This window comes from Balaenoptera musculus, chromosome 16, assembly GCF_009873245.2.
Source record: "Balaenoptera musculus isolate JJ_BM4_2016_0621 chromosome 16, mBalMus1.pri.v3, whole genome shotgun sequence".
Lineage (NCBI taxonomy): Eukaryota > Metazoa > Chordata > Mammalia > Artiodactyla > Balaenopteridae > Balaenoptera > Balaenoptera musculus.
The window spans coordinates 10,075,257-10,100,995 of NC_045800.1; the positions used below are offsets into that span (position 1 = coordinate 10,075,257).

Genomic DNA, 25,739 nt, shown 5'->3' on the forward strand with positions numbered 1-25,739 from the left:
GTAAATTTCTAAGCGCACGTGTGGGCAGTTTATGTGTGAAACAGATGTGAAACACATCTGCTGGAAGGTGGATGCCTTTGAAGCTGTGGAGTAGAAATACTTGGGTTGTCTTCTGCGACTCCTGCTCACTGGGGGAAGCAGTAGCAGGAGAACGATTTGTCTCTTTGTTCAGTCCTTAGACTGGTACAATGAGATTGGTGGTTGGCTTTTTTTTTTTTAAAGAATGAATAGACAGAGATTTCATTAGGTGATGCTGGTTGTAAAGGAAGAGTTAAACCACTAAAATCGGGGCCCCTGGGATTGTTCTAACCACCAAACGTTCTCTGAAATCATAACTGATGCAGTTCCAATGATTTATTTAAATACAACTTAAGTATAAGAAGGGTGGTCAAAATCTTGGTGGTTAACTCATTTCCTTCCTTAAGACAGTCTGGGAAATGAGTGCAAAGGGTCAGTGAGCCTCCAGAAACTCCTGGTCTCAAAATAAATAGGACCAACATCATTATTATGGGTAAGGAGCTTTTTGCAAATCTGAATTAGTGATTACAAATACGCTGGAAGACTAAGGGTGCCGAATGAGGAAACGCTGCTTGATTTTTAACAGGTGCAGTTCGGTTTTGATTATTGATGACAACATTCCACTAAATGAAGAGCAGCTATGTCCTAAAAGCGGAACTAGGAACCTCTAGCCCCTTCCCGAGGAGGCACAGATGACCAAAGTATTTTTGTTGTTTGATGTTGGAGTCATTTCTGGAGTGAAAGAGGAATGGAATTCGAGTGTGTGGGGAGAAAAATCTAAACTCTGTTTTGCTTTTCAATGAAAAGGGCAAACAAAAGGGAGAGTATTACACCTTTGGAGCGGGGGTGGGGAGTGCCGGCCGGCAGGGATGAGGGTGCATCTCTTGCCCAGCTGGCCTTTCTCTCTGGAGAAAGAGGCTGGGACGGTGGGCCTGACTGGCCTGGGGGCTTGCCGCATCGCTGCAAGGGTAGTCAACCTGGGTTCACAACAGTTGTGGCATTGGTCACTCGTTTTGGGAATACGGGACACCCTTAGAAATTCCATTGAGCCCAACGGGCTTCTGGGACTTGAAAAGACAGAGATCTCTTCTCTCCTGGGAAAATATAGTTACCTAAAGCCTAAGTCTTGCTAATGACGTGTTAGACCCACCCCAGGTCCCCGGGTTCCTAGGCCATGAAGTCACTAAAGGTCACAGAGGTGGACTTCCACCTGAGGGCCACCCCTGCTGGGCTGGGCTCCGGGGCAGAGTGGGGAGCATGGTCATAATGGGGGCTTTTCCCTCTGATGTTTTCTTTGTTACCTACATACGCTTGTAAAGAACTGTGTCTCTGAACATTTGACCTGAGGGATCCGTATTGTACGGTTTGTAGTTTCCATTCCTCGGCACTTCCCCCCAAAGCCGAGACCTAATAGTTCACGTGGAGGGCCCGACTGATGTTCAAATGACCCCTCCTCTCATTCCCGTCCCTTTGCTCTTTTATTTAATGAAGAAGCAAAGTGACAAGTTTTCCAAGATGTATTTTTCCAGAAAGCAAGACCTGAAATTTTCCACAAACAAAATTGTGATTTTTTGGTGTGCATTTCTGTGATTTTTTTTTTTTCTCCTTCATAAATCTCATTCCATAAACCATGGCTGTGCTCTGGTGGCCCAGCTGTCTGTCTAGCTGTTTCTACCTGTTTATGGGCTGGGTACTTTGGCCCTGGTCTACTGTATTATGCATATGTGGCCACTGAAGGGAGAAGGAACACAAAAAACCAAAACAAAGTCAAAGAGAATTATGAAACAGGACAGAAAGCTCATTTTAATTAAAATGGCCCATAGAGCTCTTTGGTATTGTGTGTTTCAGTCTTATTTATCAAAGAACTCATGCTGAGCCATTCTTAGGTTATTAAGAGTCAAATTACTGTTTTTCTTAGTATGTGGGCAAAGGCTGGTTGGATGTTATATAATGACAAAGCATGACTTGAAGCAAAACCATATCTCCCTAATTGTGCTGATGCCTGGGCTTTTTAACATCAGTTAAAAAGTTGGCTAAGCTCTCTGGGCTTCACATCACCTATCCTTAAGATGAGAAGATGGGATAGGAAATCTCTAACGTCTGATCCTTTCCAGCACTAAAACCTGTGTAGCATAACCATAATGCAGCATCAGCCATTTTTCATCTTAAACAACAGCACAGATTTTTTTTTTTTTATAAGGAGGTTGCCTTTAAGGCTAGATATTTAGTAGGGCTCTGAGCAGTGATTACAATTAAATGTAGAAAAGCAAGAAGATGACTGAGAGAATTAATAGACCACCTCAATTACTAGCTCATTCCTAGGTAATGATTTAGGCATAGAGGAGAAGAACATTCTTAAAAACCGTCTTTCAAGCCACGTACTAACGGCATAAGACCCAAGAGAGATCATGGGATAAAGCTCTCCCTCAACATGGCCATAGAATTGGCACAAGAGCCCGCGGCGTCCAAGAAGTTAGAATTCCCACGGAGCCGCCTGGCAGAGGAAAGGAAGCATTGTAGAGTATGGACGATTAGTTTCCAAGTACATTTCAGGTCCAAGAAAAGACAACTGAAAAAAAATTATTTTCTTATCACAGCTGAACTGGTTGTTTTGATGGTTAGGTTAGATTTACATTTTCTAGGTTATTAAGTGTAATGCTTAACCCCAAAGTATGTTTATTTGGAAAAATCACTACTAATGTGCTTTTTAATATATTTCTATTGGTTGAGCTTTTTTTCAACCAAGACACTTCCGCTTTAATGTCAGATCAAGCAGACTGTGATGAGAAGCAGGTGTGCGTTGGTATCTGCTGGCGTGTGTTGTCTGCTCACCTGTGTGCTGACTGTTCCAGGTGCCTCCTGTATACATGGCACCCTGTGCCCCGCACAGCCCAGAGAGGTGGGCACTGTTCTTTTGTCCCTTTTACAGATGGGGCTCCTAGGTGGTGGAGCTGTTATTTGGACCCAGGCAATTTTTGCTCCAAAGTTCATGCTCTTATTAAACTGCTTTCTTTCAAATATGGTTCCATGTTTTGTTAAAAAAAAAAACCCAGAACACTGTTATGATAAATGAAAGACACGTAGATAGTAATGGCTTCCCAAGAGCATATAAATATCAGTTGATGCAAGGTATACTGTTGAGAGTAAAGTTGGGGGGGAGGGGTATCATGCTGTTTTTCTAGCTTCCATGACCTGTATGAGATTTTTTTTCTGGTGTGTGGTAAAAGTATAACATAAAACTTGTCATTGATTTCTAAAACTTTTTCATCATCCAAAATAGAAACTCTGTATCCATTAAACATTAATTCCCTATTCCTCCTTTCCCCAGGCCCTGGTAACTTGTAATCTACTTTCTGTCTCTGCATTTGCCTGTCTAGGTATCCCATATAAGTGGAATCATAGGAAATTTGTCCTTTTGTATCTGGCTACTTCATTTAATACGTTCAAGGTTCATCCGTGTCGTAGCATGTATCAGAACTTCCTTCTTTTAAAAGAATGGCTGAATAATATTCCATTATATGCATATATCACACTTTGTTTATCCATTCATCTGTTGATGGGCACTTGGGTTGTTTCCACCTTTTGGCTCCTGTGGATGATGCAGCTATGAACATTGGTGTACTAGTATCTGTTTGAGTCCTTGCTTTCAGTTCCTTTGGGTGTATACCTAGGAATGGAATTGCTGGATCATATGGTGATCCTGTGTTTAGCTTTTTAAAGAAGGCCATGACATTTTTAAAGAGTTAAGTTCAAAAGGCAGTGGATGCCCTTTTGGCAGTTGGTCCCCAGAGCACCTTTCTGGGCACCGTCAGGGAACAGGCATAGAAGAGAACAGCCTTGCATTTTATAATTCACTTCCCACCTTCTCTGGAGAGATCCATTGTTTACTGAGTAGAGGGAAGAGTTTCTGCCACTGGCCCTCAAAGATCAGAGCTCACCCAGCCCTGTTCTCAGCCCAAAAAGCAAACTTCTTGGCATTTAAGCATTAAACAGGTGTTTGTCTCCAGGTCTGCGTGGTGATAGGAAGCAGCATGTACCACAGCCCTTGGCACATGTAAGCTCAGTTTGTATGTACACATCCCAGAGGGATGGTTTGGAGTCCCCCAGGAACCAGCTGAAAATGGGGATCTGGCATGGGCTAGTAAGATTTTATGCATCCTCATGACACCTGGTCTATGTTGAATTGTAGTTCATGGGGCACCTTATGAAGGCCAGGGTTAAAAGGGAGTGCTGTCCTTCTCCATAATTTGAGCCCTGATACTGGTGGAAGGAAGTCTTGGGGGTATTTACCATCATGTGGACACATCATTCCTCGATTTGGCACAGAGCAAAACTTTCCATCCAGCTTCTGGCTGTTTATTCTGCTTGTTATCGAACACCTGGGTGTTTGGAAATGTTCAGAATTTTTTGCAATGTGGAAAGCAAACATCCAGGTGACAGCTGGGTCTTTGACCTTTCACCTTTCACCTGGGTGTTTTGGTGTCCTACCAACTCAATCGACATTCCCAGTTGTCATCTGAAGGCTAGGGCTTTTGCGTGCAACGTGGAGGCTTTAGGTAACTGAGGAATTCCGAGAAAACCTGTCTGGGCCACCTTTTGTCTTTGCAATGACAGGGTGTAGAATGTTTGTGGATCCAGTTTTTGGATTACAAGTAAGAAGAGAGTTTAGGCCATTAGCTTCAGTCTGTTTGGTTTCAGTATTGAAATGTTATTTTTAGAAGTCTTTAGTGAACATAGTTTTGAAACCCCATGCTCTCTCATTTTGTTCCTTGGCAGATGAAAAATACTGATGAATTCCACAAAGATTTAGCCACAGGGAGGAATGAAAAGAAGGGATTGTGCATGTGTTGGTTAACGCAGGATTTCTCTTCTCCCTGGCTTTCGTGGTCTGTCTGCCGGAGAGTTACACATGCAGTGGTTCTGCCACAAGACAACTACTACCCTAGGGTTTATTTCACTTTTTTTGTTGTGTGTGTGTGAGATTTATGTTTAAATTTGAAAAGTGAAAATGAGAAAAGAGTAAACATTTTTAATCCTACTACTTAATTATATAAAGTAAATCACTAACAATTTAGTACATTTTCTTTCTGATTTTACCTTGTATACAAGTCATGCTTACAGATTCAGGCCTATATGCACCTAGAAGGTTGTGTGTGTGTGTCATGTGTGTGTCTTGTGTGTGTGTGTGTGTGTGTGTGTGTATTTTTTACAAAGTGGAATCATGAATATACATATTTGCATTCAGGCTACTTGTTTTCATTCATCAGTAACTATTAATGATATTTTACCAGGACTGAACATAAGAATACCTCATTCTAAATTTTTAATGACTGTATGCTATTCTTTTGGAATAAACTGTTCATTATGAATGAGTCTCCTGTTGGTGGATTCCAGTTTTTTTCTGTTACAAACTGTGCTTGAAGCAACAATTTTATTATGTGCTTTGAAGTAATCCTGCTCTTCTCTGTGTAGGCAAGATTTCTAGAAGTGGAATTAACTGGGTCCAAAAAAAAAAAAAATGTGTGTTGCTAATTTTAATGGGTACGAGCAAATTATTTTACAGAAAGATTTTTCTCAATTTATGTTATCAATTTGAGTTTCTATTTCCCTCCACCCTCACCAAGTACTCAATGACATTGATCTTTCTAATTTTTGTTAATCAACTGGTGAATAACAGTGTCTCATCATTGTTTTAATTTGCATTTCCCTGCTCCTTAATGAGGTTAAGCATCTTTTCATATGTTTATTGAGTATTTACATTCCCTCTTCTGTGCAACCAAAGATGGTTTATGTTCATTTGACCTAAGTGGCAGAAACAATGGAGCATTAAAAAGCCGAGGAATTGAGAAAAACGTGTTGAAGATGACATCTTACATTTTTGTAGTTTCTTTAGGTTTACCCGGAATCTTGGTATGGAAATGGTGTGTTTAAAAAAGCACAGAAATCTTTGTGCCTCTGTTCCCCATCTTTGTAGAGTTACTGTTTGTAGTCTCTTAGCTTGTCATTAAGCAACCAGTAATTAATGGTAGGATGTCCCCTACAAAAGTGTCAAATAGTCTCCCTGTTGGAGACTTCCAAGGGCATCCATTGGAAAATGCCACAGCTCATAAAATTTGGGATTGGTGGTATGTCAAGGAATCAAATACTGGAGCCACGGTATAAGAAAATAAATATTAACAGCACTGTATGGGGCAATATTGATTGAGTACCAAGGTCTCTGGAAGGGCAGAAACACCCTGTTTGGTAAATGTGTTTCTCATTGTGAAAGCATTTTATAAATGTTAACTTATTAACATTATTGTCGTGCATCTCTAGGAAGTAAATATCCAGGGAGCACATGCCCTTGTAGATCTTAGGTGGAATGCCATAGCCCCGACGAAAGACTGGAGCTGACCATATGCCCTAGGGTTAAAAAAAGACAGTGGCATGCGGGGCTGTATATGCCAAGATTTAATGTCTTGGGCAGAGGCAGACCGTGCCCTGCCTTCACAGTTCAGGTTCAGCTCCATTTGGAATCCACTCTGTGCCAAATCTGGATCCAGGCCCAAGAAAGACACTGACAGTTTGGATGGGGTCCAGAGACAGGCACTAGCCATGATTAAGGGCTTATGGGCATGACATTTGAGCAGGGGCTCAAAGAACTGAATATTTACAGCAGGGCTAAATGCTGGATTACGTGGCTTGGTGACATCAGGGCCCGAGTTACCCTCCACGTGACTGGTTCCTCAGAGGCCAAGAGGGTCCCATTCCTGATAGTCCTGAGCGCTTGTGGAGAGGGAGGGTCTCATTGTGGGTTCATCTGCCTCGAGTTAAATCAAGGAGCTAGCACCTGCCTTTTCCGTGCTCTGAGCCTACAGCTCCAGGGTGGCCCCCAGGGGGGCAGGATTTCATTAGAGAATTCTTAAACTGGAGGTTTTAGCATGCACATTTTCTCCTCTTTCTGAACATCCCTTTTCTACATTCTGCAGAGAAGGTGCTTATCCCAAGAGGAGACACAGCCTCTTGTTTTGGTTCTCCTAAAAGTCTGTGGCCCAGCCAAGAGCAGAAAGTGAGTCTTCTCCAATGTAGAGAATAGACTCTCTCCATTGTACGTCTGATGACTTCAAGTTCATTTACTGGCAGACATTTCACCTGGGACAGTGAGACGAACACCCCATCACCGGCTCTAGGACCTTAGACTGAAACAACCTCCATGGTTTACAGGGGGAGTCGTTTTCAGGCAGCAGCTGAAGCAAAGTGACTGCTCGGAACTCAGTCTTAATTCGGGGCTTGTAGTCTGTTAAGAAGAAGAAACCAGCCTTCACCCCCATGATGCTTCCTAAGACTGTTAGTGATGACCAGCTCTCTTGTTTTTGGACTCAGCGTCCGTAACTGCACTCTGCAGTGATGGCTTGTGCTGAACTGAACGGCTGACATGAAAAGAGTTGTACTATAGCGTGTTCTTCTAACCTGTTACCTCTGTTGGCTCTGCTTTTCAAAGTGGACAGCTGCTCTGCCCTCCCCTTTTTATAATGGAGCGTTCACGAGACCATCTTCTTTATTCTCTAATTTAGTTCCTTGAATCACTCATGTGCTTGCACAGGCTCTGCTGGCATTATCAGTTTTTTATGTGATTAAGGCAGAAAACACTTGCAGTGCTCAGGGAATCATTCAGAAGGTCAGTTGGAATTCCTGAAATAAGATGAGTAGGCCCTGGCTTTTTATTTTTTCTTTCCATTTCTCCAGAATGCCTTGTCCAAAATGCCTTTAAAGAGTGATACGGATTTGGAGAGAAATATTAAAGCCATGAACCTGAAAGATGAAATCTGCATTTTGGCCTTGATAAGGAAAAATCATGCTTGCTTGAAAGCCTGAGTCTATTGAAATACTTTGAAAGCAAGGTGGAAACCTTAGAATCTAGTCTGTTTGCATGTTGACAGAACTAGGGTAAGAATCACAATAAACTTATTTTCTCACGTGCTGCTTACCTTTGAAAAGTCTCAAGGAGTTTGTAAACAGATGGATACACAACTTAAGTTTCCTGAGGATTCATTGCTCCCATGTTTGAAATTCCGAGTGTATCTCAGGAACATGTAGCATCTATTCAGCCAGAGATGGGAGGGGCAGACCTATGTTTCCAGCTGAAACTTCTTGAGATGTCCTGACAGCATCTAAGCGCTGTGGGGAAGGATCTAAGAGGACTTCAAACCAGAAGCTTCCAGGAACAATAACAGCACCTACCTTGTGGGCTCCTTGGGAGAGTTCAGGTTATATTAGCTGAGGTGGAAAGGAGCGCTCAGGAAAGTGCCTGGTTCACAGTACGTGCTCACTGGCGTTAGCTCTACGTAGTTCCTTGGTGCCGTAGGGGTTGAGGGCTCCCAGTGGTTGAGCAGTCTGAGGCTTACCTGCCCTGGGGCACTGATACCGTGGGTTAGTATTAGGTTCCCCGGCCACTTGGCAGCTCCTGGAGGACCCCTCAAACCCATGACAGTGACAGACCTACTGCATACACTCTTTTGTATCTTAACATGACGATGTCAGCTTGCCAGATGTTCACCATGATGATAATTATTGTTTTCCTTTGTCACCAGTCTGAGTATTTATTATGAGGAAAATTTAGAATTCAGGTGATTCTTCTCTACCTTCCTTGTCTCCCTCAACTTCTTTTTAAATCAAGAAAGCAAAGCGCCTGGTGTTCTGTACTAAGATTGTTCAATAACCACCTTGACTCTCATCTTTGCAGGTACGAAACCAGCATTGGAGCCTTATCATGGAAAGCGTGGTCCCATCCGACAAAGGAAATTATACCTGCGTGGTGGAGAACGATTACGGGTCCATCAATCACACGTACCACCTCGATGTTGTTGGTGAGTTTGCTCCTCCCCCAGTGGCAGCCACGTGCCAGCCTGCTGCAGCTTGACTCATTTGAAATTGTGAAAGTGAGTCTTGTTTCTCCCCGTGCTTTCAGGAGACTTGGTTTGTTTTCATTCTTTCTAAATACACGCTATCATTTGGGAAGGACTCTTCTGTCATTTGACAATGTTCTGTTTCCTGATTGGCTGAGTTTCATGTGTTTTGCGTGATCCCCTTGGCTCCCAAGCCTCATCTTGTGTAACGTGGATATGGTGTGAGATGTGCTGATGTTCTGGAAGCTGAGATTTCTCTGCAAAATGTTAGCGTGTGCAGGGAAAGGTACAGTTAGGCTGTGGGAGAACGTTGTTTCTGAAAGAAGGGCAACTGTATAATGCTGGCTGAAGAGTAAAGGAAAAGGTATTATAATGACTGAGCTTATAGCTGGTTGGACGAAGGTTAACGTCAAGGGACCCTTCAGTCCCATCAGAAGAAAGTCATTAGACACTACAAGTTCAATGTCTATTCCTAGAAGCTATTTCTTCCGTGAAAAGGGAACTGTTTTTTTTTTTTTTTTTTAATTATTTATTTATTTATTTATGGCTGTGTTGGGTCTTCGTTTCTGTGCGAGGGCTTTCTCCAGTTGTGGCAAGTGGGGGCCACTCTTCATTGCGGTGCGCGAGCCTCTCATTATCGCGGCCTCTCTTGTTGCGGAGCACAGGCTCCGTAATTGTGGCTCACGGGCCTAGCTGCTCCGCGGCATGTGGGATCCTCCCAGACCAGGGCTCGAACCCGTGTGCCCCGCACCGGCAGGCAGACTCCCAACCACTGCACCACCAGGGAAGCCCAAGGGAACTGTTTTAATGGGCTTATGAGTACTTTTTTTTATCAAAGTGCTTAAATAAGCTATTTTAATGAAATATCTTAAGACAACATAGCTTGTTGTCCTGGAAACTCAAATTTCTTCCTAAGTCTGGTCTATTATGATGGGTTTTGTTGTAACTGATGAAGAAAGGCTGTTTCTCTGTCTTGTTGGAGGATTGATAAACTTACACCTAGGAGGTATCTCGTTTCGGGATGGTGGGCTAAGATCTTTTCTTTGTAGAAGCCACCTTTTGTCTTTGCCATCTACCCTGACTCTCAATGTGGCCACCTGTCCTTGAGTCCTTGCTGTGGGTTACCTAATCGGTTTGCACATCTCCACATGCAGGTTGCTGACTCCTGCTAAAGCCTCAGTCTCGCCTTGATTCATTTTGCCTTAGTGTGACCCTCTGTAACCCCACAAACTCATGCCCACCCACTGTGCATCCATAAACAAAGGCCTTCCGCCATCATTTCCTGTGCGTGTGCCCTTAGTATTATTTCAAATGTGGGCATTTCTTCTCCTTCAATAAAATATAAACTCTTTGAGGAGAGAGACCCCATAGATATTTGAATTGCCCAAAGAGCCATTAAAGAAACTTTGCAAAAGCTTGATTAACCAAATTACATAGATGTGGTTAATTGAAGTTTTAGGTTAACTGAAAATTAAATAGAAAACCATTTTAATTTTCTATCAGGTTAAATTAAATCCGTAAGAAACTCTTCCTTAGAAAGCATGATACAGTCTTTATCTCCATTTGTAAGTGTTCAGTGAAAAAAGCAACGTTTTGTTATTCAGAAGCCTTAATGTGAAATTTGAAAGGATTTTGTATAATATAGATTCTATAGATATTCATAAAAGCCTGAGTTTTAAGAGCCGCCTTTTCTCACAGAGATATTTGTGGAATGTTTCTTAGTGGGAATCACTATGTACAGATATTTTACCAAACAAACACAAAGAGAAGTAACACTCAAATGTGAGAAGAAAATGTTTAACATTTATTTTGGCATTGATGTGTCATAAGTCTATTGATCAAGGAGCACACGACTTGGACTTCCCTGGCGGTCCAGCAGTTAAGACTCCACGCTTCCAATGCAGGGGGCATGGGTTCAATCCCTGATCGGGGAACTACGATCCCACGTGCCACATGGCGCGGCCCAAAAAAATTAATTAATTAAAAAAAAAAAAAAAAACCAAGAGGAGCACACCACTTGGATTTCACTTTGGGCCTCGCATATCCTGAGTTTGACATGAAAGTGTTCCTATTAAAGGAAAGAAAGTTTTGGGGCTAGAAGTTCTAAATCCTTAATTTTGAACAAAAGTCATTTATTGTGGGAATAAAATCATTGTGCTACAGCAGACTTTGGGGATCCTGGCTTTGCAGAGATCTACAAATCATTCATTAACATTGGTTGGGGCCATTCCAGGAACCAGGAGTCATATCTCGGCCACTTCAGCCGCGGGCTCTTGCTTATAGCAGGTTTTAGGTTGAGTTGTTGTGTAAAATGTTCAAAAGCCCCTCACCCCACCTCCCCTTTCAGCTTTCTGGCAGCTCATCTCTGTGAAGCCCTGAAATCTCTCTTAGAGTTTAGGGTTGGATTTGAATTGGGCTGCTGAATAATGGAATTGTGCTGTCTAATGTTAATCCCCTGGCAATCAGTCTTGTTGAAAAGAGCGCATGATTCAGTGGTGTAATGTGGAGGGAGCGTAGTGTATGGAGTAATGCAGAGAAAGGCCTGATTATGTCACAAATTTGGGAGATCGCCCAGCTAAACGTGGGCCAATAATGACACAATGCTGGTTGGGAATATCCATTAAAGCTCAACCCCAATAATTTTCCAAGCCTTGAACCTTCTTTATAAATAGAAGCCAAAAGTCAGTGGAGTATAAGACATTTTCAGGAAAGATGGAGGTGTGAAATACTCTCATCTTTGCTCAAAACCCTAGTAATTGCTTTGAGAAGTGGTAATAAAATAAGAATTGAGTCAGCTGAAGAGTCTCAGGCAGACTTACAGGGCTGGCAGACAGTCATCCTGAACATCTCGGCAAGTGGAAACAAAAGGGATTCAGGCTTGAACAGTGAATTTCTGGTGGCTTGTAGGTCCAAGTTTAATACATGGCTGCGTGATAGCAGCCTCTCAGCTACATCTCTGTTTGACAGAATATCACAGACTCTTTCCCAGAGAAAGTGAAGTCCTGTCCTAGTTCCCATTCTCCGAGGTTTTATTTTTGTTGCTATGATACGTAGGCTTGTAGTTTGGATATGACGACGCATCAAACTGGGTGAGACCTTTTTATTGAAATTCTTCCTTGGAAAGGCATTCCCATAAGCACTTTAATGTAAAAGCTGTGTAATTTAAGTGACATTCTTGTGTTCTGGAATTAAATAGCAAGCCATTGTTGTGTGTGAGGGAAATGCTTTGGTTTATGGAAGCCCTTTTAGGAGCCTTGCTTGATCCTCATTAAAATTGACACCATTACTTTTCAGCCATTTACTTGCAAGAGAAAATTAGTGTGAAGCTCCACATCTCGGTAATTGTGGTGATAATAAAACGGGCTCTCCTTAAAATAGCGAGCTCTGGGAGGTGGCAAGTGTTCACCCGTAGTTCATCAGTGAGCGAGGCTGAAGCACAGGATGCTGCCTGGGGCCCTGCCACCAAGAAGCAGCAGCCTGGCAGAGGTCGTTTAACTTTTGGTTTCGCTCTCCTCGTGTCTGAAAAGGAGGGTGCTGAGACTCACTAATGTCAGATAAAGGCAGCCTGGTGTTGTGAGCATAGCGGGTCTGTCGGCCCACACACACTGGGGACCAAGCGAACTGGGACAAGTGACTTAGCTCCTCTGAGCCTCTCTCAGAGATGATGCTTACCTCGTTTCTGTGATGGCTGTATCAGTTTCCTAGGGGCTGCTGTAACACATCATCACAGGCTGGATGGCTTAAAACAATAGGAAATTATTCTCTTGTCAGTTCTGGAAGCCAGAAGTCTGAAGTCAGGCTGTCTGCAGGGTTGGATCCTTTTGGAGATTCCGAGGGCGAATCCGTTCATGCCTCTGTCCCAGCTTCTGGTGGCTGTCAGCAGTTCTTGGCTTGTGGACCTATCACTACGTCTCCAGCTCTGTCTTCCCGTGGCCTTCCTCTCCGTGTTGTCTCAAATCTCCCTCTGCCTTTCTCTCGTAAGGACACCTGTCATTGGATTTGGGGCCCACTTTCAATCCAGGATGACCTCATCTTGAGATCCTTAACCACAAAGACCTTACTTCCAAATAGGGTCACGTTCACAGGTGCCAGGGGTTAGGACATGGACTTATCTTTTCTGGGGCCACAGTTCAACCCACTATAGTGGTTATGAGAAATTGGTTGGGTAAACAGGTGAAAACACCCAACTGGTACCTAGGTGGCTAGAAACAAATGCTACTTTCCTCCTTTCCAAACTTGGAAACTCCTTTGAGGGTTAGAAGACATCTTAAATGGCCTTTATTGACTCAACCAGGAGTTTTATTGAACAACCTGGATGCCGTGTTGGGACCGACAGAACCGGCCAGTGGCTGACGGTCACTTGTCCTGCTGAGGTTTCCATCTTTGGTTAATGCTGTCGTCAGGGCTTTCCCAGGACTGAGATAGTTGCTTGAACTCGCAGAAGAGGGTTGTAGAGTTTGAGAGCTTCAAGTTCATCGAGTTGGTCTCGTTACCTCCACCTCCACCTCTCACCCCATTTTACAATTGGGAACATCCAGGTTCCGGGCGGGTAGGTGATTTTTGCCAAGGTCTCGAAGGAACTCCAGAGCTGGGTCTTCTCGAATCCTAGATTCATGCTGCGCGCACCACACACTGCTGTCAGGATTGCTGTGGAGTCAGCAGCGGCTGCAGCCAGACTCAAAGGTGAACCCCATGTGCAACTCTTTGTTGCCAAAAAACCCCAAAAAGTGAGAGAGAGAGAGATGGAAGTATTCAGAAGACCAGTTGCTCCTTCTGACTCATATAGACCCTTTCTTTGGCTTTGAATTATGAACTCTGTCTCCTTTTGATGTCCAGTTCTGCATTCCCAGAGACCATCAGATAACTTATGAGCTTTTCACCTGGCATCGGGTATTTTGGGGGGTAAAGGGCAGCAGAGGCGGATACGGGTCCTTTGGATTTGCAGAGGCCAGCCTTGCCTACTCCTCTACAGTCTACTTTCCAGAAATTTGTCCTCCCGGGGCAAGAGCTATAAGCAGTGCACAGTGTCTCGGTGGATGGTTGGGAACTGGTCAGGGCCAGGAGTCCCTTCTGGCTGTGAGGGGATCACCCAGGCCCCTCCGCCAGCCCTGACTTGCTCGGCGGCAGACAGGGGCGGCGCTGTCCACTGGCCCTTGACATCAGTCCGCTGTAACTCGGCTTCAGACGTGATGGGACTCAGCCCGAAAGCAAGAAGGAATCTGTCCCGGTGCTGACTGCCACCCCCCAGGTGTGTGTCGGGGAGGAGTGAAGGCTGTGTTGCGGGCACTGACCCATAGGCCTGACTAAGGGGCTGACGCCTGGCGTTGAGCGCTCGGCAGCCCGTCCCGTGGGAGAGGTGGTGTCAATCGTTTATTGCTTGGGGCATCCCGTCCTGGGAAGACAAAGGACCCAGTGTGATCCCTGAGCCCTAGGAAGGGGACTGAGGCAAGTCAGAGCCCCCGAAACCACACTTCTGCAGTGCAGTGGACCTTTCTTTTTGGTGGGAGGTGTCAGGTTGGAACGAAGTAGTGTTTCAGTAAATGAAGAAATGGGGGTCTAGTTCATTAATTAACTGGTTGGTTTATTAGTGAGGATCTCAAAATTAGGACCATTCCCAGCCACTTGCTCCTTACGGAAGACCCTCCTCTGTCCTAGTTTCTGTCACGTCATGGCTCCCGGGCACTGCTTTTGTTTCTCTGAGTGAAGAGGGTGGCTATAGTGCAAGTAGCATGAAACTACACAATACCGTGTGTCTGGAGATGTGAACGCATTGAACGCCTGACTCTCACCTTCCAACTTGTAGCTCTTGTGCATTTCCCTGGCACTCGCCAGGCCTCAGCTCCACAGGGCCCCTTGGGATTCTCAACTTGAAGCATCTTGACCTAGAAGCTTCCTGGCCAGACCTCATTTGACTTTCCATATTCATGATTTTGCTGCCAATGAATTCTTTTCCATTTCTTGCTCTGAGTTCAAGACTTGGTGTTTACCCTGATACTGGTTCTGCGTGCCAGCTTGACGTCGTGAAATCTAGCTGGAGGAAGGCAGAAACCCCTCAACTGAGAATGGATGGATGGAGGTGCCATGCCAGGCATAGGTCACGGCGGTGCCTGCCTCAGTGGGCTTGTTAAAGTGGACATGGAGTGGTGGGGCTGTAGCGGGGGTTGTGTAGGAGGCCAAGTCCTGCTGCTTTTGTGTCTCCAGCAGCCAATACCTCCTCCTCGTCCTAACCGTTGCTACAGCATCAACCCTCGGGGGGCACCTGAGCGCCTCTGGAGGTCCTGGTGGGAATTACGTGGGTGAGTGGTTCAAATTCTGTTTCCATCCTTTGCTAGCTTTGTGGCCTGGGCAGTCATGGAACTTGTGAACCTCAGTTTTCTCATCTGTAAAATGGGGGATGACATGCTTTGGTAGGAGGGCGGTGCTTTTAAATAATGGGACCCACGTGATCTCTAGTCCTGTCATTAGGGGGTCCCACACCTCCTTTCATAGCTCTAAGCCGAGACATGTTCACTCAGCTCAGCCCTGGCTAAAGGAGTGGTTGGTCCTCTCCTTTCCTTCAGGATGCAGATTTCAAAACTTCCTTTGGTAGCTACTGTTTAACGAGCTTTTTGGTTGCTACAGAGTGGCTTTTCATACCTATTTCACAACAGGTATTCCAGGGGCAAAAGCTGGCCAGGGGGCGGCTACATCAGCCCCAAATGTACTGACCAGCAGAAAGTGCTTTCCTGCAGGACTGATGCCAGCTCAGAGTTACTCCTTCTGGGCACTGGGGGCAGGTGATGCCTGTGGGTGCCAGCTCCTGGGGTTGGAGCAGGCACACGCTGGCCTGGATGGGACCACGTTAGAACTGCCGTATCAGCATATCTGCCATGTTCTCTGCAAGCCGTCAGTTGCCCTCTGCTCCATAGTTGAGGAAGGAAGCCTTATTGATGGTTCTAGATTCTGGCAGCGGGCCTGACTGAGGTGGCCGGGGTGAGGGCTAATATTTGATCTCTTGTCTGATCTTTGGCGTTGAGTCTGTGGTGTGGGCAAAGAGGATGTAGAAGTGTTACAGACAAGTGAATGACTTACAGCATTTTGTAAGAGGGTCTCTTCCTCGTAGCTGGAAATAATTCAGGTGGGCGCAGAGGGCGGAGAGAAAGCTTGTTGCTATTAGACTCTGGGCACGTAAGCTTGGCGTGAAGATGTAAATTCATCCATGGCAGTCAGAGCTCCCAGTCATTTGAGCTAGAACTTAGCAAGATTTTGATCAGTATGTGCTGAATTGAAATAATAGAAAAACAGCCTGAGTTACTTATATTTGGGGGCATGTGTTTCTTAACATATTGCAAATTCTAATGCAAGGAATCTTCCGAGTTCCTCTCTAAACTTATATGTACAGCTTCAATTACCGGTCACCTTTCTTCACAAAAGACCCCAGTTGAGACGTATTATGCCGACTCTCATTAAGATGAGTGTAGAAATGCCAACAAATTCTTCCCCTTTTAAATAATACTTCCACCAGAGTGCTTTGATGGATTCTCCCTCCCTTAGAACACCCTGCTGTTACATTCAGGTCTTGTGTTTGGTTGATTTTCACAGTCAGGAGAAGGTAGGGCAGAAACGACCTCTCGTAACAGGGATGTGCTCCCAAGTTCAAGAGCAGGTTTGAGTTGGAAAGGCAGCATTCAGAGTTTCACCATAGTGAGGTCAGAGGTCAGTTGGAAGTGGGGAAGAGATGGCTGAGGGGAGGATGTTAGGGTCTGTCTGGGAAAGTTTTTCTGTTTCTCCTTCTGAGAAGAGAGAGATGAGGAGATGAGGACATCAGTGCCTTGGTTTAGAGGGAAAAGCTAGAGCAGAGCATTCTACAGGGATTGTCTTTATTGATTGTACTGTAATGATTAATCCTCTACCTATGGGGCATCCTGTGCTTGGCCTAGAGGGTGTTTGGGACAATTGGTTGAAGGAAACACGTGCTTTGGCCTCTTGGGGTTCTCAGCTCACAGTGCAAAAGACCCCAAACTGCCGCAGTGAGAAGATGATAAATAGGGATGGAGATTCCTGGATCTTGATAGAACTTCTCCTTTTACTTTCTTTCTCCTGGAGCCTCCCCCTTAGAGAATTCTCTCAAACAAGGCCTGTAGGAATTCTGTCCATCCCAAATAAATGTGCAAATCACAGGTCAGGTGGTGCCCCAGACATATTCTGTATCATCTCAGCATGAAAGTGGTCTTTTTTAAGATAAGCATTGTGTATTATTTGGGAGGAATCTTTTGGAAGTTGTGCTTTTTTTGAAAAAGGAATTCCTCATTTTATTTGGTTCCGTATACACTCTGGACTGAGACTGAAAAATGAAGGATTTAGTCCTTTAAATTTTACATTTTGGCCAAAAGAAACAAAACCATCTTGTGTGTGAACCGTCACTGAGTGATCAGTGGGCAGTGGGCAGGGTTGCAGGCTGGCCTGAGGCCTCCCATTTGCCTTGGATGCTGAGAAGAGACGTAGAATTCATATTGGAGCCTTTTGTGATCTGGGTGATTATTTTGAAACTTCTCTTTAGATGATGCTTATAGCAAGGCGTTATCTAGAATCACTTTTATTTTCAGGGTCTGAGTTTGCCTCTAAGAAAACAAATGAGGTTTTATTGTTCCACTTCTCCTATGGTTCGTTACCAAAGGGAGGCATTTCTTGTTTGCTCAGATGGGCTAAAAGCTTTTGCTTCTGCTTGACACACCCCAGGAGCAAAGTAAGGCATCTGAGAGATTAGCATGGTAGATTTTTCTGGATTTCCTCTAGAAGTAAGGTTTTTTAATGGTGAAAGTTGATGAAACTGTCAACATTATTACCGTGGACATCTTTCCACGTCTGTACATATCTCTTTGCTTCATTCTTCCCAGTGGCCTGTATGCTGTCTGTTGTGAACAGAGTATAATTTATTGAATCATCCCCCTTTTGCTAGGTATTTAACTTGTGTTCATCTTTTAGTTTCCAGTTACCAGAGAGGCTCCATTGACAAGCTTTGCATACACCTATTTGTTGGGCACCTGGGTGAATATTTTTCTAGGACCTATTTCTGGATCTTTTTTGATATCGACATTTTCATCCTAAACAGCTTCATTCTGATCGCTGCTGTCTTTGGGACTCCTCCATGGTTTGGTTTTTAGCTTCTTTGCAAATCATTTGAGAAAAGATATTCTAAATCAGAGTTCTGCCTGTGTAACAAGAGGGTATGTTTAATTCCTGGACTTTTTTTTTTTTTTTCTCTTCTTTTTTTATTGTTTCTAACATACTCTTCCCATGTAGGGAAGCCAGCTCTGCAGACACCAGCTGATAATCTTGCATTCCTGAAAGATGTTGCACCCGCTATGGCAAGTGGCGGGGTGCTGAGGCTCTGTGATGGAGCTCCCCAGCGTGACTGCTCTCAGCTGTGTTTACCCCAGCTCCTCAGGAGGGAGCCTGGGGAGACTGATGTCTGAGTTTCGCATCAGCGTGAAAACCAAGCACAATACCGGGAGGGGGGGACCTTGTGCAGAGTCTTTGTGTCAGAAGAGAGAAAAGCCTTCATGTAGTCAATGGGACAAGATAAACATGCTTAACTAATTGAGAAGGCAGCTTTTCCATGATCCTAGGACTATATCTTACTCTATGATATTGTCACCTTTGCCATGTCTCTCTCTCTCTCTCTTTTTTTCAATTGTGGTAAAATACACATAACATAAAATGTACCATTTTAACCACGTGTAAGTGCGCAGTTCAGGGGCATCAAGTACAATTGTTGTGTAACCATCACCGCTCTTGCTCCCAGAACTTCTTCATCATCCCAAAGCTATGTCTCCTTTTAACAAAAAGATGGGCATTTTTGAACCTAAAATTGGCATACCTTTGTGGCTGCCAGAGTCTTCAGTTCCAGTTTAACTCTTCGAAGGCACGGAGATCAGGGTATCGTAAACATTTGGGGTGTAAATAACACACGGCCCTGCTCCTGTAATTTGCCCAAGAAGACCTAAATTGACACCCAGCTGGTCGAAGCCACTCAACTCCCAGCCAAATAATACCGTCTGTGACATTAATTAAGGAAGGCACTGTGCCTCCGCCTGCTTTGGGCTCCCCTGGCCGTCCAGCCTCAGCCAGCACTTCACCCTGCGTCTCCACCTCATCGAGCAAGCACAAAGGAATTAGTGGTGTTTTGCTTCTAGCATTTCACATGGTGCAGCCACCATAAGTCACTGAGGAACCTCAGTGCTGGAGGGAAAACACTTTGGCTTTTCCCAAACCAGCTTTTGCTCCCCGGACTTTGCTCTCTCTGCCGAGAAACATGTATGTTTTAGAGGAAGATGGATCCCCAGCCCAGTTCCTCAAGACCTTCCAGAGTCAGATGTCCAAGCAGGAGGAAAATGAGGCTACGTGCAGGATGGAGAGAGAGCAGCAAACCAGTCACCTTCTACCAAAATGCATTCCCCGCCCCCCCCCCTTTGTTTTTTTAAAGTAATTCCAGGTACCCAGCATCCCTAGTCTGTTCTAGAAGGTGACAAGCAAAATACTGGTTACGGATACTTTGATTCTTTCTGAGAAAGAAAGAAACGTGGTACTCCTTCTGTGGTACTCCTTCGCATCCTATATCCTAACTGTCCCCTTTCCTCCAGATCACTTTTGGTTCTGACCTTCTTTTGTGCCAGTCTCTAGAGGCTGGAGGAAGCTTAGGGAAAACAAAACTCAGAACCCAGCTAGATGTAGCCTGTCTGGTTTGAGGGCATTTGGCACAGTCTTCACAAGACAATGAACTCATTCTACTAATTGTAATTAGCATGAGGTCTTTAGCAGGTTCTTGGGCTCCTCAAACTTCAGAGGCCTTTGATCGGCTCCCCTAATAACCATGCCTCATGCTAACTGGTTTAGTGCGTTTTTTAATGCAACAAAAGCCACCCCCGCCTCCTCTTGAGAAAAAAGGGAGGCTGGGCTTTAGAAACAAGAATTCTCAGTTGTTCTCACTTGTTCTCTAAATCGCAGAATGTTCTTTCCTTATTCAGCCCCTTGGAGTTGCTAAGAAACTGCCTTTTAGAGGAAAGGTAATTAAATTTTGATTTTAATTTAAAGACAGGGAAGGCAGGGTTCTTCACGTTCCTTAAATGAATGGGTGCCCCGAGAGCAGACTTGCCGTTTCCAGATCAGTCCTGGGCAGGCGGTGTGATTGGAGTCTCTTGGTGTTTTGCTGCCAGAGAGCGGGGTTTTGAAATGGTTCTTTGCTGCAAGCGCTGCTGAACTTTGGGGAGAAATACTTAGAAGACCAGTGTGTGCTGGGAAACCAGTGACTCTGGGCTTGATTAATTTATAGGTGTAATTTAAGAAGCTGGTTCTCCATCTGATGACCGGGATGTGTGTTTACTGAGTCCGTACAGGAGGCCTCTCTGCCCGGTGGACATTTTTTATGGCCTTTGCTATGTCAGAGCAAAAGTTGTAGATCTCTAATGAGCAAACGTATTATTATGTCCAGGGGAGGATGGGCATGATATAAAGTTTCAAATGGTCAATTAACAAAGATTTATTCTTTGTCACTCAGGTATTTTCTCTCTCTCTCTTTCTCAATAATTAGCCCTTGGAATGAAGCAGGCTGTGTTCTTCCTGCTTTCCTGGTCCTAGCTTCAGAGCAGGATTTTGAGACAGGCCGTCTGATGTTTAGACTCTTAGCAGCTGGGCCTTCTGGTTCGGTAAAGTGGACTCATTTGGAGCACTTGACAAAAGGGAGTGAGAGAGAGAATGCGGGGGAGAGAATGTGTTTTTTAAAGCACTCCGGGCTGTGTTTACTACACATTTATTTGGTAGAACCTCATTCCAGCAGGGCAGCCAACTGTCCATTGGCTGCAGCCACGCCCTTTGGACTGCCTTCCATTCTGTCTTAATTTGGAGCTCACGCAGGGACCTTAGAATCTCTATCGTAAAGAGTTCTCATCCTCTTTCGGGCTCACGAACTGGCCCCTGCAACCTGCTGAACCCAGAATATGTATTTTTAAACATTTCAGTAAAAACACAGAGGTGAGGTGCTCGTCAGCTTTTCTGTATATGTATTTCACTCCCCCGGTAAAGAGAAAAATCTGTTTGCTATAATATCTGAGAGTCGAACATGCTGTAAGAGACCCTTGCCTGAAACGAAATCCTTCCTGGCGGAGAAGATGTGACTTTTGTTATCGCAGAAGAACAAGAGATGGGCCAGCTCTGGGTTTTGTTCTCTCATCCAGAGATAATTCACTGACTAATTCTTCTTTTTATATCAGCTTGCTGCCCAAAAGAGTTGCAGACCCAAGGGCTTTGGTGTGGCCCAGGGCTGAGGAGAACACATTCGCTGTTGGAGGGTCTTCGTGCCCACCGTCACTGCCCTGTCTCCGCGGTGCTTCCCAAGTGCCCGCTGGGCCGGGCCTTGGAGGGGCTGCCCGCTTCCTGGGGGCTGCCACCCAGCCTGTTCTCCTAGCTGCCATCTGCACCCTGCTTTCACCCCAGCTTTTCAGAAGTTAGAACGGGAGTCCAATCGCTGTCATCCCCTCACTAACGATGCCTGTTCTTAAGGGTCTGATGGACACAAGGAAGAGTGATCACTGAAGGATCTGAGAAAGGGGAGCGCCGTGCTCGGCAGATGCTGGCATCCAGGGACCTTTTCCAAGATGTTTCAGGCCTCGTTCTCCGACTTGTTTAAGGGCAGAGAATAAGGTTGCAAAGGAAATCAAAGCCTGATGTGGAGAAACGAAACATGAGGCCTACTGACTTTTTAAAAACATTTTAAATAACATTCTCTAAGGTTTCATTTTATACTGAAGGCAGCTGTAATAAGTTTTGGAAGGCGGTGTAAGGTTTCGATTACAGAGCGATCCAGCTTGCAGTTTTTGTACCCAAAGTGAGAAAGGGCCGAGGGGGAGTTGGAGTGGCTAAGAGGTTATTTTGTATAAGGTGAGAAAACTTGAAAGGATGAATTCAAGACTGTAAGCGGTAACATTTGGTACGCTGTAATTTGCAAATGCAATAACATGAAACCATTGCAAAGGTGGTGGGTTTTTTTTTTTTTTTTTTTTTTGGTGAACATAGTCCGGATAGCAATGGAATAACTTAATAACTAGAGCGCAGCAGCACGCTGACCACAAGTAAAACAAGACCGCAGCTCCGTCGTGGGCCCTGCCAGTGTTGCCCCAGTGACGAAGTTCTCTGCTGAAGGCTGGCGCAGGCTGGAGCTGTCGTGCCGTATGAAAGACCTCATTGTTCATGGGCATCGTTATTTGGTATTACATGCACAGTGTTTGCTTTTGAAACGATTTATGAGAAACAAGCATGTTTAAGAAAGAGGACTTGGTTTGAAATTCAGTTGGTCTGGCTTATGACATTTAAGATTTTATAGTACCTTTGTTTCTGAGAATAAATATTTAAGTCCACTGTAAATATTTATCTTTGAACATGCAAACACATGCACGCAAAACTGGAAAACTGAGCCAGAGAATGAACTGATACCTGACATTCACTTCTCTGTGGAAAGGCGTAAACTACCTCAATATTTGATGGGTGCAAAGGCGCCTATTTTGTGAGCTTGGCTGGCCGTGTCCAGCCTGGAGGGCAGTGATCCTTGGGCTTAAGTCTCTTGGGAGGAGGCCTGGTGGGGAGAGTGTGTGTGGACTTAATTCTGTTCTTCTCACGTGGACGGGGCGAGCCGGGGTTGAACCAGAGCTCTGTCCCTGCCAGCTGCTGGCAGGTCCCTGTAGCATCCAGCTGGCCGCCAGGCTGGACCAGGAGGCTCACAGTGGCCCATCGCTGGGATGGTGTCTCAGCCAAGCAGTGAGTGTTTCTAGTGATGCCTGAAAGGATCCCAGCTTTGAGATTTTCTGCCCACAAAAACTAGGAGCCTCGACTTCTGGGCTCTTTGCTCAGCCTGTGCGGGTGATACTGTGAAAAATGAATGACTTCTTTGGGGATCTGAAATCTTTATCTTTTTAATGTAAAAATATAGGTGTCTGTGAAGTGATGGGAGATTCTGGAATGAAATGTGCTCAGAGTAATTGCCAGCACTTTTTCTTTTTTCTGTTTTCCCTCCCTCCCTCCTTCCCTCCTTCCCTTCTTCCCTTCCTCCCTTCCTTCCTTCCTCCCTTCCTCCCTTCCTTCCTCCCTCCCTCCCTCCCTTCCTCCCTCCCTCCCTTCCTTCCTTTTTTTTTTTTTTTTAAAGTTTTTACAACCAGCAACAGGCTTATTGCAGTAAAATCAATTTGCACATGGTCTGGCTCTTGTCCAACACATTCCACTAAATGACATTTTAATCTGAAAGCCCAGATATAGAAAGGCTTAGGTAGCCATCATGCTGATTGGCTGTTTCCCGCCCCGTGCGCGGGGATACCTAGGCACAGCACGGAGACATCCTTGCTGTGTTGGGCCTGTTGGCCTGTCCTCATCTTCCTTGGTGGTGTTCTAGGCTGGAGGGTAAAGGCAGTGGTACCCACGGTGCGGAGAGGGAAACGGGCGGTGGCCCGTGCGTACAGGTAGGTGGGGACGGGGTGATGTTTGTGAATGGACGGATGACTGGGTGTGTGACTCTTGACCGAGCTGCTGTGTAGGCAGGTTCCACTCCCGTTGTGATTACGGTGCCTTTGAGGACAGGATCACACAGAAGGCTGGTCTGTTACTTGCTTCTTGAGGAACCTGGTGTGTGTTTGCTCCTGCACCTTGACGTGGTTGCCTCTACAGGGTTTCTGCAGAGACCACCTGTGCACCGGAGAGTTTCCCTAGAGACTGAGGCACATGAGGGAGGGTGGGAAGTAACTGCTGGCTTCTTCTCTATGGGGCCTCCTTTAAGACAGCCTGAGACATGGCCAGGGTTTGGGAACCGGTGTCGCTTTTTGTTCTGTCAGTGCCACATCTCAATAAGCGGAGGAATGTCTGTCTGTGCATCTAGCATGGGATGCGCAGTGACGCTTACTACTTATCGAGGAGGTGAATGGGGGCATGGGACAAAGAATGACTGAGTGGAGTGAATTCCACGGCAAAGAGATGAGACCATTTGTTCATAACTTCGGGCCTTAGTTTTTAGTTTATTTTCTTTTTGAAACAATGGATGGAAGAAGCCTTCTCAGAGCATCTTAGAAATGCACGGGGAGACACTGCCTATAGGCACCATTTTGGAATTCAGGGCGACCTTAAAGTTAGTGTTGTCGCTTCCCTGGGATTGTTAAGCTGGCGACCAAGGTGAGCTTCTGATAGTGTCCCCCGTGGAATGAGAGAAGAGGCGCTCTTTTCCCCGCCATTTGTCTTTTAGATTGTCAGAATAAAATCTTATCCCTTGTTCGTCAGGTGGCCACGGACGTCCAGTGACTCATGATGTAGTAAGTTCTTCTCTCAGTTTTCTAAATAAGTACTCCTTTCACAAGGGTTGCGCTCCAGCCGTCTCCTTTGAAGTCGTTTTTGTTCTGCGTCGGGCTGTGGTGTTATTTCAAAGGAGTCAGCCAGCAGGCTCGAGGCCTTTTTGGCTTGAGTTCACGGTCAGCCTTCTGGACAACACAACTTATTTGTTTGTCTCTCGCCCCCCCCGCCCCGTCCTGTCCCTGCTCCCCCTTCCACCCCTCTCTCCCCCAGAGCGATCGCCACACCGGCCCATCCTCCAGGCCGGACTCCCGGCAAACGCCTCCGCTGTGGTCGGAGGCGACGTGGAGTTTGTCTGCAAAGTGTACAGCGACGCCCAGCCCCACATCCAGTGGATCAAACACGTGGAGAAGAATGGCAGTAAATACGGGCCCGACGGGCTGCCCTACCTCAAGGTTCTGAAGGTGAGCACGTTGTGAACCCAAAGACGCCCACGGCCGGGGTCTCCCTGATGGGTTCGGCCGCAGGTTCTGTGGCTTCCCGTTGGCTTTGAGACAAGACAACTGTCTTACGCGTTCAGCACAGGGTGTGTTTAAGAATTAGCAGATCATTAGGCTTGCTGATAACGCCTCAGAAGGGAGCCATGGGGGTAGCGGGAGGACTGCCAAAGCTGGAGTCAGAATAGTTGAGCTATTTATCGGCCCTGAGGTCTTAGATGGGACATTTAGGCTTAGCTGCACGTCTATAAAAGTGGTAATATCTCCCCTACAGGGCGTTACGCGGAGTAAATGGGATGAAGTAGTGGAAAGAGCTTTGCAAACTCTAGGCGTTGTACCAACGTTTATTGTTACACTGATGTTGTTTTCTCTTCATATGACGTTAGGATCACATTTTAGTAGCCACCTTTTAGAAACAATTTGGATTTTCCTTTTAAGAGAGACCCCTTAACCTTTGAAATTCATTCACACGTGGTTTAGGTGATAAGCTTGAGAAGGTATTCCTGCACTCATGTAATGTTGAACAAGGAAACTTTCTTTCCCCTTGTAGTTCTTATTTGGTTCCTTGCAAGACCTTGTTTTAATAGCACCAGCCTCTTTATTTTTTAGATCTGTCTTGCTCTTCAAGATGGTGATAGCAAGCAACAGTTAAGTCTGTACAAATGCTTCTGAGTGCACTGCCTGCCACGTCTCCCACGTTGAGCTGCTCATAGAGAATGTCCTTTAAAAGAACAGTCTTCCAGTAGGACCATAGGAAGCTCAACTCAGAACATTAAACCAGTGAAGTGTTCTCTCCAGCTGAGAACACCAAGGATCCAAAAAGCTGGAAAGAGATGACCAGCCTGGGGAACTGTGGACCCGTTCTGCAAGGGTGTTGATCACACCCTTCCTCCCCCCTCCACTGGGTCACTTCTGCCGTCCACTAGTTGACTTGTTTTCTTCCTTCTAAACCCACAGCCCTTTGATGTTGCTGTTTAGATGAGATGGAGGTTGTTTTTCTGTGGTGTGTTGGTGGTGGGACCCTAGGTAGTGTGAAGTC

The 25,739-nt window shown here is 45.4% G+C and overlaps 1 protein-coding gene across 14 annotated transcripts in view; it reads left to right on the top strand.

The window, feature by feature from the left end:
* The window catches only part of FGFR2 (fibroblast growth factor receptor 2), a 103,313-nt gene that overhangs the window by 41,311 nt on the left and 36,263 nt on the right, over positions 1-25,739 (top strand). For all 14 annotated transcript variants that reach the window (XM_036828376.1, XM_036828380.1, XM_036828382.1 and 11 more), the window contains 2 exons: positions 8,741-8,864; positions 24,477-24,667. In XM_036828376.1, the coding sequence (XP_036684271.1) occupies positions 8,741-8,864; positions 24,477-24,667 (315 nt within the window). The remainder of the gene's footprint in view (positions 1-8,740; positions 8,865-24,476; positions 24,668-25,739) is intronic.